The 16,547-nt window shown below is 40.7% G+C and overlaps 1 protein-coding gene across 1 annotated transcript in view; it reads left to right on the top strand.

Moving 5' to 3' along the window:
• Positions 1-237: 237 nt before the first annotated feature.
• Positions 238-16,547, top strand: part of prkar2b (protein kinase cAMP-dependent type II regulatory subunit beta) — a 32,515-nt gene continuing 16,205 nt past the window's right edge. The window contains exons 1-2 of the mRNA XM_079810204.1: positions 238-760; positions 1,248-1,283. Of these exons, the coding sequence (XP_079666330.1) occupies positions 496-760; positions 1,248-1,283 (301 nt within the window). The 5' untranslated portion in view covers positions 238-495. The remainder of the gene's footprint in view (positions 761-1,247; positions 1,284-16,547) is intronic.

Below are 16,547 nucleotides of genomic sequence, written 5' to 3'. Positions count from 1 at the left end.
TCAAACAATGGGCTCATGCTTAGGATGGAAAAATAAATGTTGCATACTATGGCTGGTTCTTTCAAATATGTTTTTATTCAATAAGGAAATTCTTACAGGTTTGGGAGTAGGTAAATGATTTTTCGGGGTGAACTATCCCTTTAAGAGCGCGCGTTGCGTTCTGGTGCGTCGCGTCGCGTCCGCGTTCCTCCTGCGCAAATCCCGGGATGCTGGTTGCCATGGTTTCCCGCATCACATGCGCGGCTTTCCTGTAGCCAGCAGCGAGAGGAAAAAATGCCAGCTCTTGAAATCCCTGCCATTTTTACGCCCGCAAATTAGAGGACACGGTCGGACACGGTCGGAAACAGACGCAGATGGTGGGATAGTGAGGAATCCGTCGCGTTCCCTCTGACGCGTTTTGCGGGTCATTCTTCTCAGCTGACGCGGCGAAACCGGGACCGACTGTTGTACGCGCAAGATCGGGCCGAATTTTTGCGCACATTTCATCGTCAGGAAATGAGTATAGAAATCCCCGAGGGCTTGACGGAGCTTCTGCAGAGCTTTACCGTGGAGGTCCTGAGGAACCAGCCGGGGGATCTGCTGGAGTTCGCCCTGCAGTACTTCACGCGCCTCAAGGAGAACGAGACCCGCGGCGGCGCGTTCGGCAATGAGCACAACTCCGCCGCGCGAGCGGGCAAAGCCGTCAACTTCATCGAGGAGGCCATGCAGATCGACTCCGAGAACGGAGAGGAGGAAGATGATGATGATGAAGAATTCATAGGTAATGCATTCGTTCTTCCTTCATGGTGACGACCACTTCAGATGGATCACCATTTATACGCGCGCATCAATGCCTCACATCTTTTGTTCAGCGCTAATGTATGATCACACATCTCCTTGATGATGATGATGATGAAATGCATTTTCCTTCATAAACGAGTGGTCATCTCACTGCAGAGGGACAAAGACCAGGCTTGGTTTTATCATCTGAATGTCCTCATTTCCATGCGTTTCTGATGGAAGCCCTGGTTATTATTCATAAACATGACACTAGGCCCTGGGAGGACGAAATATTGGATGTGTACAGTGCACAAAGGCCTATTTTTTTATTTTTTTGCATGCATGCAAATGACGATACATGATGTGTGTCATATTGGGGAGGCACAGACATTTAGGCTTTGGTCAAGGCGAGAGATGCTTCCTGTATATGTATATCCAATATTTGATATTATTGTAGCCTAATGCATCTTTTCTTTCTTTCCTTTCAGCCCCAGTTATCAACAGATTTGTCCGGAGAGCTTCTGGTAAGTTCCTGGCAATGTTGTTAAAATATATTCACTTTTTTTTTTAAGTGCATCTGAATTCATTATCGGGTCTTTGGAAACAAAAACAACGACATATATCTGGATCATAACACAATTTCAGTTTTAAATAATGCTAGATCATGTCAAGTGCATGCATCAGAGAAATCCCCTTTGCTGAAGAGCTTTCTGTGAAGATTCATATTTGTTGCTGCTAATGTGGCCAAGAGAGAATCAACTTGTTAGCAATTTTGTTCCATCTTATGGAACATCTAACTCTGGTTAATGAGCCTGTGTTTGTGGTTTGAGTGCCTTTCGTCTTGTTATTGTTAACATATAATTTACTTCTTTACTGCTCTCAGAGCAAACCAGAGGCTAATGGTTTAATTGACTAATGGAAGACTGGTGTTGTTTGCAGAAGGAAAGTGTGTCAGATGCTGTGAAGTTCTGTCTCTTGTGGATCGCTCGAAGCCACAAGTGAGGATGGAGGGAGTGATTTTAATGTTCCGTGGTTTAAGACGGGGCTGAAATAGGGAATAAAGCCTGTTTGTGATGGGAAGAGTTGGGTTTTAGTGGTCAAATAATGAGAAATGTGTTTATAATGGCTGAAAATGACACTCGTTCCTTTTAATGATGTGATAGATGGATGGATTATAGATAGATAGATAGATAGATAGATAGATAGATAGATAGATAGATAGATAGATAGATAGATAGATAGATAGATAGATAGATAGATAGATAGATAGATAGATAGATCGTCCACACATACACTATATTGTCAAAAGTTTTGGGACGTCTGCCTTTACATGCACATGACCTTTAATGACATCCCATTCTTAATCCGTAGGGTTTAATATGGAGTCGGCCCACCCTGCATCTATAACAGCTTCAGCTCTTCTGGGAAGGCTTTCCACAAGGTTTAGGAGTGTGTTTATGGCCATTCTTCTAGAAGTGCATTTGTGAGGTCAGGCACTGATGTTGGACGAGAAGGCCTGGCTCTCAGTCTCCGCTCTAATTCATCCCAAAGTTGTTCTATCGGGTTGAGGTCAGGACTCAAGTTCCTCCACACCAAACTCGCTCATCCATGTCTTTATGGAGCGACGCTTTGTGCACTGGTCATGTTGGGACAGGAAGGGGCCGTCCCCAAACTGTTCCCACAAAGTTAGGAGCATGAAATTGTCCAAAATGTCTTGGTATGCTGAAGCATTAAGAGTTCCTTTCACTGGAACTGAGGGGCCAAGCCCAACCCCTGAAAAACAACCCCACACCATAATCCCCCCTCCACCAAACTTTACACTTGGCACAGTGCAGTCAAGCAAGTCTCGTTCTCCCGGCAACCACCAAACCCAGACTCGTCCATGGGATTGCCAGACAGAGAAGCGTGATTGGTCACTCCAGAGAACAGGTCTCCTCTGCTCTAGAGTCCAGTGGCGGCGCGCTTTACCCCACTGCATCCCCACTTGGTGATGTAAGGCTTGGATGAGCTGCTCGGCCATGGAAACCCATTCCATGAAGCTCTATACACTGATCTTGAGCTCATCTGAAGGCCACGTGAAGTTTGGAGGTCTGTAGCTGTTGACTCCTGAAGAAAGTTGGCGACTTCTGTGACCCTCAGCATGCGCTGACCCCGCTCTGTGATTTTACTTGGCCTAATACTTCGTGGCTGAGTTGTTTTCCACTTTGTTATAACACCACTAACAGTTGAGCGTGGGATATTTAGTAGTGAGGAAATGTCACGAATGGACTTATTGCACAGGTGTCAACCAATCACGGCCCCACGCTTGAGTTCTCTCTGAGCTCCTGAGAGCCACACATTCTCTCACTAATGTCTGTAGAAGCGTCTGCAGGTCTAGTGCTTGATTTATACACCTGTGGCCATGAAATGATCGGAACACCTCAATTCAGTGATTTGGAGGGGCGTCCCAATACTTTTGGCAATATAGTGTATATCTGTCAGGCACTTTACTGTAATGGAAAAAGGTTTCTATAAAACGAAAGCTGGTTCTGTTATTTGTAGCAATTAATCAGGAGCGTCTGAAGTGTTAACCATCGTTCCCCGTCTGGTTTATTTCATGTCAGTTTTGCATGAGATCCGTTCTCTTTCTGTGACTGAAAACAGCTCAGATCCGACCGGATGTGATCGAGAATGACGTGAAATGAAAACTTACAGTCCTGTTCAAAAGTTTGGGGTCTGTGAGATATTTTTTGAATGAAATTAATACTTATTACTAATGCGTTGAATTGGTCAAAAGTGACAGTAAAGACATGTTATGCTGTTCCTTAGAACTTTCTATTTTCTTGACAAAATATATCCACAAAAAGGGAAACTGGACACTGAGGACTGGAGTAATGATGCTGGAAATGATCACAGGAATAAATGACATTTTACAATATAATCAAATAGAAAACAGATATTTGAAATGGTAATAGTGTTTTACTGTATTTCCGATCAAATAAAAACAGCTTTGGCGAGCAGAAGAGAAGAGAGTCTTACCAACCCCAAACGTTTGAGCTGTGTATGTTCGATAGAGAACAACGAGAACAAACCAAGACTGCAAAGCACCAATTGTAAGACCAAACACTGAACATGTGACCCACATTTCTGTGGTTTTGTCCCTCATCAGGTGAGCTGAATCATCTGAAACCTACTTGAAATGAAAGACCTAACATTGGGAAGTAGGCCCTGGATTGATGTTCACAATAGAGCTGATCAGTCTAGACGGTTCCCGTAGGGTTCCTGGCCCTGAAACTTTAGGTCCTGCTTGTCTGCGAGTGGAGTATCGATCTAGACAGTGGAGTTCCTGGTCTTGTCATCTCTGTGTTGGTATTTATAGTAGGAATACTGGGGGCGTGTGGGAGAGAAGAGCAGCCGATCCTCTCATCTCTCGCTGCATGTGTAACAGAGGAAGAGAACAGCACTGCAAACGCATTTCTATCAAACTTTTCATCAAATGGGTGTTTCCGTGTTTTTTTTCTAGGCTTGGTTGTGTTTATGGGGCGCAGTATAACATGTCTTAATACTTATTTTTTTTAAAAACGCCATATTTTTCTTATATTTGACCTTTATTCCACACCGCTGTCTCCACTGTCCTTTGAACGGCTGGTTTGCTTCCTGCTTCTGTGAAGCCCATCCCTCCGAAAAACGCAATGGTCTTAGATTGGTTAGATGGCGAAATGTAGTTTGTAGTTCTGCAGCAGCTCTCTCTCTTTCGTAATGACTGAGACGTGGCCTCGCCCACTTTGTTGCGTGTTCGCGGGGGCAGTGTTTATGTTAATAGCAGGTGTTTATGATGTCAAGAAGCTTGTTGTAGTCCAAACCGGCCGTTTTTGTAGGCAATAAACTGCCATAACTTTAAAAGACAATATCTCCGTTTGCATTGACCTTTCAGCTCTGTAACTTTGCAGATACTGTTTATGCTCAAGCAGCAACATTACACACTAACTAAAGTTAAAAAAGTGAAATCGCAGGCAACCACCCCTTTAATATAAAGGTTCTTTAGTGGCGTTGATGGTTCCATGAAGAACCTTTAAAGCTACACTGTGTAACTTTTTTAGTTTATTCTTAGCTAAAAACACTTAGTTCTTTCAAAAATATATGTGCTCATTAATGTATATTTACTTCTTTCAAGTAATAAAGTATTCTCGTAAGTTTATAATATGCCATTGAAAATACATACGGGTGAGGGGTTCGAATGCGGGTCGCCATGTTGCCCCTCCATCTTGAAAGTACATCAGCCAAAGAGGGACATACCCGTAAATTCAAGCTTCGCCTTTCGCGTTTTAACACTCGATGGCACCGTGTCGAATGTGGACGAGGTCGAACTGGAAGCCATGTTAATCTTGGACTAAATCGGCCACCGTAGGAGTTAAAACGAAATCTGAATTGAGAGGAACAGAAACTAATATTCACTGGATGGTCATATACCTTTTCACCACTAGATGGGGGAAAATATCACACAGTGTAGCTTTAACATCCATGAAATCTTTGCACTGCACAAAAGGTTCTTTATAGTTGGAAAAAGATTCTTAAAGGTGGGGTAAGTGCTTTCTGGTAACCGATGTTGATTTCAAATCACCAAAACAAACACGCCCATATTTTGATAGCTCCGCCCCACACATACATAACCCAGGCAATGACTACGGCCCTGTCCCAGATGGCACACTTCATGTGCACTCTCGGTCTTGTGGACTTACAATGGCTGCCGCGTGCGCGTGTCTGTTAAGTCCACGGGACCACAGGGTGTCCCATTTGTCATTTTAGGTCTCAGAAGGGTGCTCGCGCGCTCCCTCTTTGTGGTCGATATGCGCCCTCGATGCGCACTTCTGCAGAGTGTGGAGTCGTAGGAAGGCCGCGAGGGTTTAGGGTGCCATTTGGGACAGGGCCTAAGGCTGTGCCAGCTGGCCGAGGGTATGATGTCATCAATAACTGAAAGCAATGTGTGTTACTATGGTAATCCAGGGGCCTGTACCATGAAGCCGGTTTTGCTGGCTAGCCAGATATGTTTAAGCTTAGTTTGTGCCAATCCTGGGTTTTAGGTACCATTAAAGTGGTTTGGCTTTTAGCTGTGTTCATCTCCATAGTAACTTACACTCCACGGCTAATCTGCTCCAGGGCAGGTTATGTTCTGGATAAGAGATCTCAAACTGAAATTGGACCAATCAGCCGTGAGCAAAGTGACACGCCTCTGATGCAATAAAGCCACTCCCCCTGTTTATACTCCTAATTAAAGGTCACTACATGGTTATAAAAGACTCAAGCGTCTGGCTTTTAACAATGCTTACTTATAATAATAATAATAATGATTTAGATATCATTTATGTAATTATTATACCCTTAATCAATTACACATGTATAATTTTAGTTAATCAATCATTAATAGGCACTTTGTTAAAATTAATATAAATAGCCTATATAAAGGTCATACAAATAGGCTTTAATATCAATAGATAAAGCTATAAAAATGACTACATGTGAGCTTAAATGTTCAATTCTCTCTATATATCAACTAAACTAACTTCAGAACTTTTACTTGCATTGACGTATATGATATTTCTTTAAGTTGTCCTCTTTTATAGACAGCTCTTTTCTTCCTGTCTATTTGTTTAAATTCTTAATATTTTTCAATCATGTAATATTCTGCAGAAGAGAGAAATGAATCTCAGTTTGACTGATCCACAGCGTGTGATTGGCTGTTCACTGCTGATGTCACAGCTAAACTCCTAAACTCAGGATCAAAGCCTGAGTTAACAGAGAAAGCTGATGATCAGCATCATGGGGCCGACAAAGCCTGAATAGATTGGTTTGGTTTTGTCAACTCGAAACTAATCCTTTAACCCTGAGTTTGTTAAACTACTATCATGGTACAGGCCCCAGGTTGAATGTTCAGTGAAAATGTCATCCCTAACATCCCAAAAACACTAACAGTTCACAACTCGATAGCACGAGCACGACAGTCCAACTATATTACAATTATGACAAGGTTAGAGGGATATATCGCACACGAAAAGAGGAAACAAACATATATTAGGAGTTTATTATCTTACTTTTTGGACACATCTGTGAGCTGACGCTTGAAACAGAGAGTGAGGAGGTTTAGACGCTCCAGGTTTATCCGGTGTGGAAATGAATGGGTCTTTATCATCGCTGAAGTGAACGATAATACGATCGCAAATGGATAAGCAAGCAGGGGTAATTTCGTTGACGAATAATTTTCGCCATTATTTTCGTCAACAACCTTTTTTCACTGACGAAAACGAGACGATAACAAAATAAAAACTATGACGGAAATCAACTGTCATTTTCGTCAACAAATAAAAACGAGACGAAAATGTTAGGGAGGGACGATTAGGGAAGAGATCCAGTCAGAACTTATGTCCTGTGTTAGCCTGGCGTGGTCATACTCAATTCTAGTCAGAATTTGAGTCTGGTACCGCTCCATTGAGCTTTGATTATGGGGCGTGTTTCAACCGAGCCAGGAAAGACCTCAATTGGATAGACCCACAACCAATCAGAGCAACGGAGCGACGCGTAACGTTAGTTGTCAAATGTCAACAGAACTCAACTGCACTGTGTTGCCAAGTCCGTGTTTTTCTCCATGTCCGCGGGTTGAAGCGACCCCAATTATGTGATTATATAAACCCAGGAATGCGAATTTTAGCAGGCAACCTTGCCAAAATAACATATTTTGCCAACCAAACGCCATTTTTTTTCCGGAGAACACCCCGGAAAGTTATTGTTTTGGGCTATAGTTTTGAGTAGCAATTGTGCGCGACATTGCAAAAACACTTGGAAACCCTGTCTGCACGCACGCTGGATTAAGTAACGTTACAAGAAAAAGATGAGTGTAAATGATCTTTGCCAGTAATAAAATAATTTAAGGATACACAGAGTACTTACCAACACGATCATCGTTTCTGAGAGAAATAGTGAAGGTGAACGCATATACGAACAAGTTCTCCGTTTAGGATAAGAGCAAATTCAACCCAAGAGCCTTCGATGACTTGGATGATTTCGTTACTGTTTATCATCTGTCCATCATCGTCTAAAGCCCGCCCTCACAATTTCATTGGTCCGAACAGTTTCTGTTCGGGCATAATTACTCCTCTATAGAGCGAGTCCAGACCGAATTGCCCGAGCAAAAAAAATTGTGGGCGGGGCTAAATTCGGCTGGCATCCAGGCTAGTCCTGTGTAACAGATGCGCACATTTGATGCGAACGTGCTGATCTAACCGCTGGAAAACACGGAGCTGTTGCGCTTCTACAGGCTCACGCATCCCCAATCCAGCGCTCCAGAGCGGCTCAATCAATGAAGAGCGCACATTTATGCCACGCAATTGTTTATGAACTAATGCTGATGAACAATGACAATGTGTACTTTACGATGTTTATATAGTAATATGTTTTAGACGGTTGTAACAATGCATATTTTATCTCCTGAACTTGAATGAGCAGCTGCAACTGCAAAAGAGGCGCAGACATTTCAAAATAAGAGTCCCGGTGGATTTCGAGCTTATCATTAAAAGTCACGCATTATATATTCGTTTTTGGTTACACAATAAACTGTATTTCATTGAATTCCCATTTAATTTATAGTCAGGAGGAAAGACCAGTAATTGACACATATTCAATAAAGTATCAAGGTTATAATGGCTAACTAAAACCATTTAACAAAACTTCATTACTTGAAATTAAATAAATGTTAACTGAAATTAAAATAAATAAATAAATAAACAAACTTATTTGAAGCTTTAGCTTAACCTGATATGGTCTACTGACTAAAACAGAAATACAAAAAACAGACAAAAAAGTGAATTGAGCCCTTTCGTGTATTTTTAATGTCAAAAACAAAATGATGTCAAAATGTCAGTTCAAGTGACAGTCGGTTATGTAATACTTAAATGCTTAATGTATTCCAATTTAACTAAACTCATTAGATTTTAGGAGACTAAATCTACTGTAGATAATCTTATGATATTTAGTCGACTAAAACTAAAAACAATTCAGGTGACTAAAATATGACTAGCTAAAACTAAATGGCATTTTAGTCAAAAGACTATGACTAAAACTAAATCAAAATTTGCTGTCAAAATTAACACTGCAAGCAAGCAAACATGAGCATATTCAAGCAAAAGCCAGCTTATATTAGAAAAAACATCAGTGTTACAACGTGTCCTAACTACACATGACGCGATAAGATTCCAGCGACAAGCAACTTGTCTGTCCACACCATAGACTGTAAAAAAAATATGGACGTAGTGTCCGTGACGTCACCCATAGGATTCTGAAGAGCAGTTTTGAAGCGTAAAGTAGGGACGAGCTGGCCGATGCCATCTTGTTATCGCGCCTCACTCCCGGATAACAAAAAATGGGCAAAGAGGCAGGACGTGGGCGGAGCTGAGGTGATGACTAACAGACAGCAGACAAATGGCAATCCACCTGTCACTCAAAGTGGCCACGCCCTTAATTATGCAGAACTTTAAGGCTTTATATAATGTAAACAGCTTTTTTTTTTTTCTCCGTCGAAAAAGGGTGGATTGCCCACTTCAGTTTGGTGGAGAGTTCCTGCCTCAGGTGGAGGAGTTCAGGTATCTCGGGGTCTTGTTCACGAGTGAGGGAAGGATGGAACGGGAGATTGACAGACGGATCGGTGCAGCTTCTGCAGTAATGCGGTCGATGTACCAGTCTGTCGTGGTAAAGAAGGAGCTGAGCTGTAAGGCAAAGCTCTCAATTTACCGGTCGATCTACGTTCCTACTCTCACCTATGAGCTGTGGGTCATGACCGAAAGGACAAGATCCCGGATACAGGCGGCTGAAATGAGCTTTCTCCGTAGGGTGGCTGGGCGCTCCCTTAGAGATAGGGTGAGAAGCTCGGTCACTCAGGAGGAACTCGGAGTAGAGCCGCTGCTCCTCCACATCGAGAGGAGCCAGCTTCCGGCGTTTCCCCGGAAGAGCTGGAGGAAGTGGCTAGGGAGAGGGAAGTCTGGGCGTCTCTGTGAAAATTTCCAGAAACTTTCCAGGATTTTTTTGAACATTTTCGGAAAGTTTCTGGAAATTTACCAGAAATGTCAGCCCCTTTGTTGCAATGTTTACTGGAGAGAACTCAAGGAGTGAAGGCTAGGGTTGGGTACTGAACTCTGTACTTTTAAGGGCACAGAGCGAATTGAGTCATTCACATTAAATCAATCGGTACCAAATTTCGGTACCCGAGAACGCATCTGGTGATATAGACTAGTGTCTGTGAGTATTAAACCGTAAAAAGACTATTTAAAGCTACACTGTAACTTTTTTAGTTTATTCTTAGCTAAAAACACTTAGTTCTTTCAAAAATATATGTGCTCATTAATGTATATTTTAGTGCTGTCAAACGATTAAAATATTTAATCGCGATTAATCGCATTAATGTCATAGTTAACTCACAATTAATCACAATTAATCGCACATTTTTATTTATTCTAAATGTCCCTTGATTTCTTTTTGTCCCATTATTTTTTCTTATTTTAATGCTCTTATCAACATAGAAAAGTGGATCGGCTTGCTTTGTTCAAATGTTTGTTTTATTGAAAACAACATTGGCATACTTTAGTGTTCGATTTCACACCAACATTCTCACTTGGAGCAAATAATCTCACACAATGTAACACTGCCCATCAATAAAAGGGTGAAACAAATACTTTGTTGCACAAACAGCCCCTTCAACAGCCCTTTCTAAGGGATCAAAACAGGGTGATACAAAATAAAATTACAAAGTGCACATGCAAGGTAAACTAGGACTCCGCCTATAGTGCAGTTAAACCAGGGGTCGCCAACTAGTGAACTCCGGTCCGAATCCGGACCGCGAGATGCGTCCATCCGGACCGCGAAGCCTTTTGACATAATGAAACAGTTAACGTTGCAATGCTCACTGTTACTACGTTCAGACCCAGACGCGCGGTCAAGCATGCAGTGAAGAAGAGACTGATGGTGCGCTCACACCGGACGCGAATGACGCGACATGCACACCGCTTAATCCGCGCCGCAGAATGTCTATTTGCGTCTTTGCATTGACTTAAATCACTCGCGCAAAACGCTTCATTCGCGTCTGGTGTGTAGGCTACGCACCATCAGAGCAGAAAGCAGCGCTCAAGACAAGCACTTTTAGTTGAAGACCCCTGAGTTAAACCATGGCATAATACGTTTCTCATTTCGGCGTCTCACGCCTGCCATCCACGTCTACTCTTTTAATGGCCCAAACGAGTGCGGGCAGCCGCAGCGTGCCTGATGTTTTGTTTCCGGTCTAGCTACATCCGGAGTGGTGTTGTAGTTTTTCTAACGTTACTAGTTGTTGCAACAGCATGTGAAAAAACTACAAAGTTTGTTAGACCAAAAAGAACGTTAATCTCGCGATAAAAAAATTGACGCCGTTAAAATAGGTTTGCGTTAACGCCGTTAATAACGCGTTTAACTGACAGCACTAGTATATTTACTTCTTTCAAGTAATAAAGTATTCTCGTAATTTTATAATATGCCATTGAAAATACATACGGGTGAGGGGTTTGAATGCCGGTCGCCATGTTGCTCCTCCATCTTGAAAGTACATTAGCCAAAGAGGGACATACCCGTAAATTCAAGCTTCGCCTTTCGCGTTTTAACACTCGATGGCACCGTGTCGAATGTGGACGAGGTCGAACTGGAAGCCATATTAATCTTGGACTAAATTGGCCACCGTAGGAGTTAAAACGAAATCGGATGGTTTTCACTGGATGGTCATAACCACTAGATGGGGGAAAATATCACACAGTGTAGCTTTAAATACAAATCCTGTGTGTCTCTGTGCGAATGAATGCCGTAGAAGCGCGGTTTACCACACACACACACACACACACTCACTATCGCGCTCACTATCACTATGATGGTCGAGTGTTTCCATGCCGTCTCATATGAGGACATGAACGCACCAAGGTTATAATCGTTAACGAAAACGAACGAAAAAATGAAAACTAGGTGGGGAAAAAAAAACTTCAGTTGTCGTTAACTGAAATAAAAATAAAAACGAGGCATTACAAAAAAACGATAACTAACCCAAACTGTAATGTGTGTTTGGCAAAACTAACTAAAATAAAATAAAATTATAGATTAAATGTCCTTAGTTTTCGTCTTTGTCAATGTCTTTATAGAAACAGTGATTGATTACCCTCACCTGTTCCTAGCTAGCCTCTCATTATCCTATGTTTTTATACGTGTGAAGACAGTAGGATCCAATTGCAGTAATCAAAGTTTATTAACAAAGTAACAAAATTAAATCCAGGCTAAAGGCCCTTTCACATAGGGTTGCCACCCGTTCCGTAAAATATGGAATCGCCCCGTATTTACAAGCAAAATGACGAATTGTCCCGTATTTTACATAGGTCCACACATAGTTCAATAAACACATATGGATTTTGCAGTGTGGAGAAAACTGATAGCAAATATAAAGAAATCAATTTCGCAATAAGTAGTAGAGAATAGTGTTGTCAAAAATATCGATATTTCAGAATGTATCGATACTGAAATATCTGAAACGATACGATACTCATTTTCTACTGTATCGATATCAGCTGCGCTCTCCTCTCATTCAGTCCGGTTAACCCTCTGAACACGGCGAACGCGTGTTCTGCTGGATTTTTCCTTATGACTGCGTGTTAGTGTTGGCATGACAGGTCTGAATTACGTGCAGGATTGCATATAACGTTAATTTTACTCATTCCCGCAGATTTCGCGCTCGCATCTGAAGCGCACACACACATACCGTAATAAAGCCGCCTCTGACATACAAGTGCAAAAATGAGCTCCTTTTTCCAGCTTATTAATGGTCAAATACTCTCAAAAAATGTCTCAATGTCCATCTTGGTGAGTATTCACGTAAACACAGTCGTAAACAGTTCAGGAAGAATGTGTAACAGGAACAGTGTTTGGGATCCATGAGTGCGTCAGGTCTTAAAGGGACAGCAGGTATTTATTATTCAAACTACAAAAAGACAAACGATCACTTGCTGCTCTTGACTGATTAACTTGTGAAACTCTTATGGATTCATCTGTATTTCATTTTTTATAATGAAGATTATCCAATGTTATTTTAAATTTGATTACTTTGTTTTTTTTAATTCAGTTTCTTACCTGAATACTGTTAGACCTTCCCGAAAAAATAAAGCAGTCTATTTCATTTGTATCTTTATTCTATTGTATTTATTTGTGTTATTGTTAGTCATTTGTTTATTTGTTCTTATTTTATTACTGTTTACTCATCTTTTTAAATTAAATTGGAAATCAAGCTTCCTTGTGCTTTAGCTATTGCAACACAATTAGTTAGCAAATATTTGTGAGATAATTGTAATTGATCAACGTTTATATATGATAAAAACCTTAAAAGCTTTATCATATAAAGTGATCTCTTCAGAAGAAATTTTTAATCGCCTAGACTTTCAATAGACGGACAAAAAATAAATTGTATTAAAAATATCAATTTGACAGTTTATGCAGCATTTTTTCCCAGTGGTATCGAAAATGGTATCGAATCTTTTTTAGGTATCGTATCGAAGTTAGAAATTCCAGTATCGTGACAACACTAGTAGAGAAGCTGATTTGCGTTTTAGCTGCTTTGTTGCCATAGCGGCGGAGTCTCGAGAACATGCGCTGGAAACTTGCACGGTTTTTTAAAAACATATGTCGAGCTTGTGTCGCGTCCACCGTTTTTTGACGCAAGAGGATCTCCAGATATAGAGCTGAATAGAAAAAAGGTATCAATGGGTCTGTCCAGTAACTCATGATGAACCTCAGCCCAACTGCACACTTTAGAGAAGCATTTCAGTGTCTCAGACTGTCTGACTTAAAGCAGCAGCGCTGACAGACACATCCGTGCTTCTAAAGGTATAGGCTTATAGTTTTTTTTAAATGGATAATATATTTATATAATATTCCATACATTATCAGAGCTTGGCAGGGAGAGTTATTTTTTTAAGACAGGTTAATTAATAGATTATAGCCTAATTAATGTTATTATTAATTTATCATTTAGCTAAGCTATATTAATCATACATAATAAATAATCCTGTCATATAAAGTTTATGACATTTAAAAAAAAAGATAAAAATGGGACAAACAATTACATAATAATATAGTCATAATTTAAGAAAATTAATTTAAAAAAAAAACATTTTTGAACATTATTGGTTCAGAATGATATTTCCCCCAAAAATGAAAATTCTGTCATCGTTTACTCACACTCAAGTTGTTCCAAACATGCATACATTTCTTTGTTATGTTGATCACATAGGAAGATTAATTCCTACTATAGAAGTCAATGATGCCCCAAAGCAGCCTGGTTACAAACTTTCTTCAAAATGTCTTCTTTTGTGTTCAGCAGAACAAAGAAACTCATACAGGGGTGCGTTTCCCGTACAAAGACGTAACTCACTGCTTAACTACCATAGTACGATGCATCGTTGAAGAAATCAACTAGCTAGTTACGACTGTTTCCCGAAACCCTTGTGTCGCAAATCTATCGTTCAACCACATTGGTTAATGATGTCACGCAGTGGAGTAATAAATGCTTTTAATGAATTATTTTGAGATCGAATTCATGCTAGATTTTTTGCTATACATTATGGACATGACACCTGAGGAATAATTCAAATTTTTCTCAGATATTTTGCTTTATTTCCAGATTCAAATAGGCTCTTTTTTACGTACTAGAGCACGTCCGCACATGCGCACTCTTCAAAAACAGTGCTTTAAATCTCTTGACAAACTAAAAGACATTAATGACATTTGTATGTATTCGAAATAAAATATATAGGTTGTGCTGAATGTCAGCTTGCTTATTTTGCTCAAGATAAGGATTTATTAAGTCCACATGTCATGCAATAAAGAAACTATGCTTCTAACCACAGGTCGAGAGCTGTCGTTGCAACAACACAAGTTTGCGACGCTGTTTGCGAACGTTCGTTCGAACAACGGTTTCGGGAAACACTGACTGGTTGAACTATGTTGATAGCGACGAAATTTGCGACCATAGTCGGCTAACGATGCTTTTGGTAAACGCACTCCAGGTTTGGAGACTTGAGGGCGAGTAAATGATAACAGAATTTTCATTTTTGGGTGAACTATCCCTTTAAAGTGCACCGAAGTAACTAAAGAGTTCTTTCGAAAATAAATCAAATAATCAAATGTAGAATAATATAAAATGTATTCTGTTGCAAGTTCACATACTTGATCTCATGTTTTCTTATGGTTTATTGTTGAGCTGTCAAATTGTCAATGTTTAAATAATCAGTTCATGACTTATTCTTTATTTGTGTCCTTTATGCAATTGCTTTTTTTGTTTGCGGTCGTGAATGGGTGTCCCCAACCCTACTTTCACACCGGATGCGTAACGAAAAAGCGAATATTTTGTGTGCGAATAGTTCGCGTCAAAACCATTCACATCAGCCGCGACGCGAGTTAGTGACGTCTGTGACGTTTCAGAGCTCCATCGTTCCCAAACTTTCACGGCGACAGCTGAGAAAACACGGACACTTCCTCATCCAGTGAAGACGAGCTTTTCATTTAATTTAAAAGACCGAAAAGAAGGTTTTGGGTGCACTCTTAAAGAACAGAGAGTCTGAAGGGGAGTATCATGCTAATCTTGTACAGGAGCGAAAACTTTATCATGGCCGGTTCCGCACTTACTTTCAAATGTCCGTGGGAATAATTTGAGGAGCTCCTCCAGAGACAGTAGCAGCGCATCTGACGAGACAAATACACACTTCAGGAACCAATCGATCCGGAGCAGCTGTTTCCAGTTGAGTCACAATGTAAACATTTAAGTGCCACAGTCGTACTGACGGAAACACATTCACTTTCCATAGTCGCGGACACAATTAGGTTTAGAAAAAACGAGTTTTAACTCAAAAGGTTATGATATCATTGTGTGTAGCACAGTGGTCAAACACAACCTCATCTGTACAGCTGTAAACACAACTACAGCTGTAATCTCATGAGAAATGCCATACCTGGCAAAGGTTAATGTTGATTGAATAGCTAATGACATCAACTGGGCATTTCGTCACCTTTGTTTCCTTGTATGTGATTGGTTTAAGCCTTTTCTGTCGCTGCTAGAGTAGAGAAAAGTCGGCATCGAAGCGGAAAAAATAAACGTTTTTTCGCCACAGCACATTCGTGTTCGGTGTGGAAGCACTCATTACACAAACAGCTGATCAAAAAATAAAACCATTGTGCGAATTATTCGCACGTCAAAATCGCGTCTAGCGTGAAAGGACCTTAAGGTGAAAAACAGAGTACATCCAAACAGGGGGGGGGGGGGGGGGCAGGTAGAAACAGAACTGAAAACAAAGCACATGATAAACAAACGACAACATCAGACAATGAACAAGGGAAACACCGGGGTATAAAAACACAGGATAACCAGACGCTTAACTAGGAACAGGTGAGGGTAATCAATCACTATGGTAACAAACAAGGGTAACTATAGAAACAAAGTAAAGCAGGACTAGAAAATAGACTTCAAAATAAAAGTCCAAATAGCAAAAACAAGAAACACAAAACCAGGGAACATATAACAGTGGGAAACGTACCAAAGGATTAAGCCATCATCCACTAAAAACCTTCTTCTGTAGCTCTTAAATGGCACTAAGTTTGTAAAAGAGCAGCTCGGGCAATCTGCGAAACATCTTCTTTTGTGTTTGACTAAAGAAAGAATGTCATTAAGCTTCAGAACAACTTTGTAGGTGTTTTAACCATTTAAACAATCC

This window comes from Gobio gobio (assembly GCF_949357685.1).
Source record: "Gobio gobio genome assembly, chromosome: 25".
Taxonomy (NCBI): Eukaryota; Metazoa; Chordata; class Actinopteri; order Cypriniformes; family Gobionidae; genus Gobio; species Gobio gobio.
Note: the sequence above shows the minus strand (reverse complement) of the source record. Positions and strands in the feature narration are given on the sequence as shown.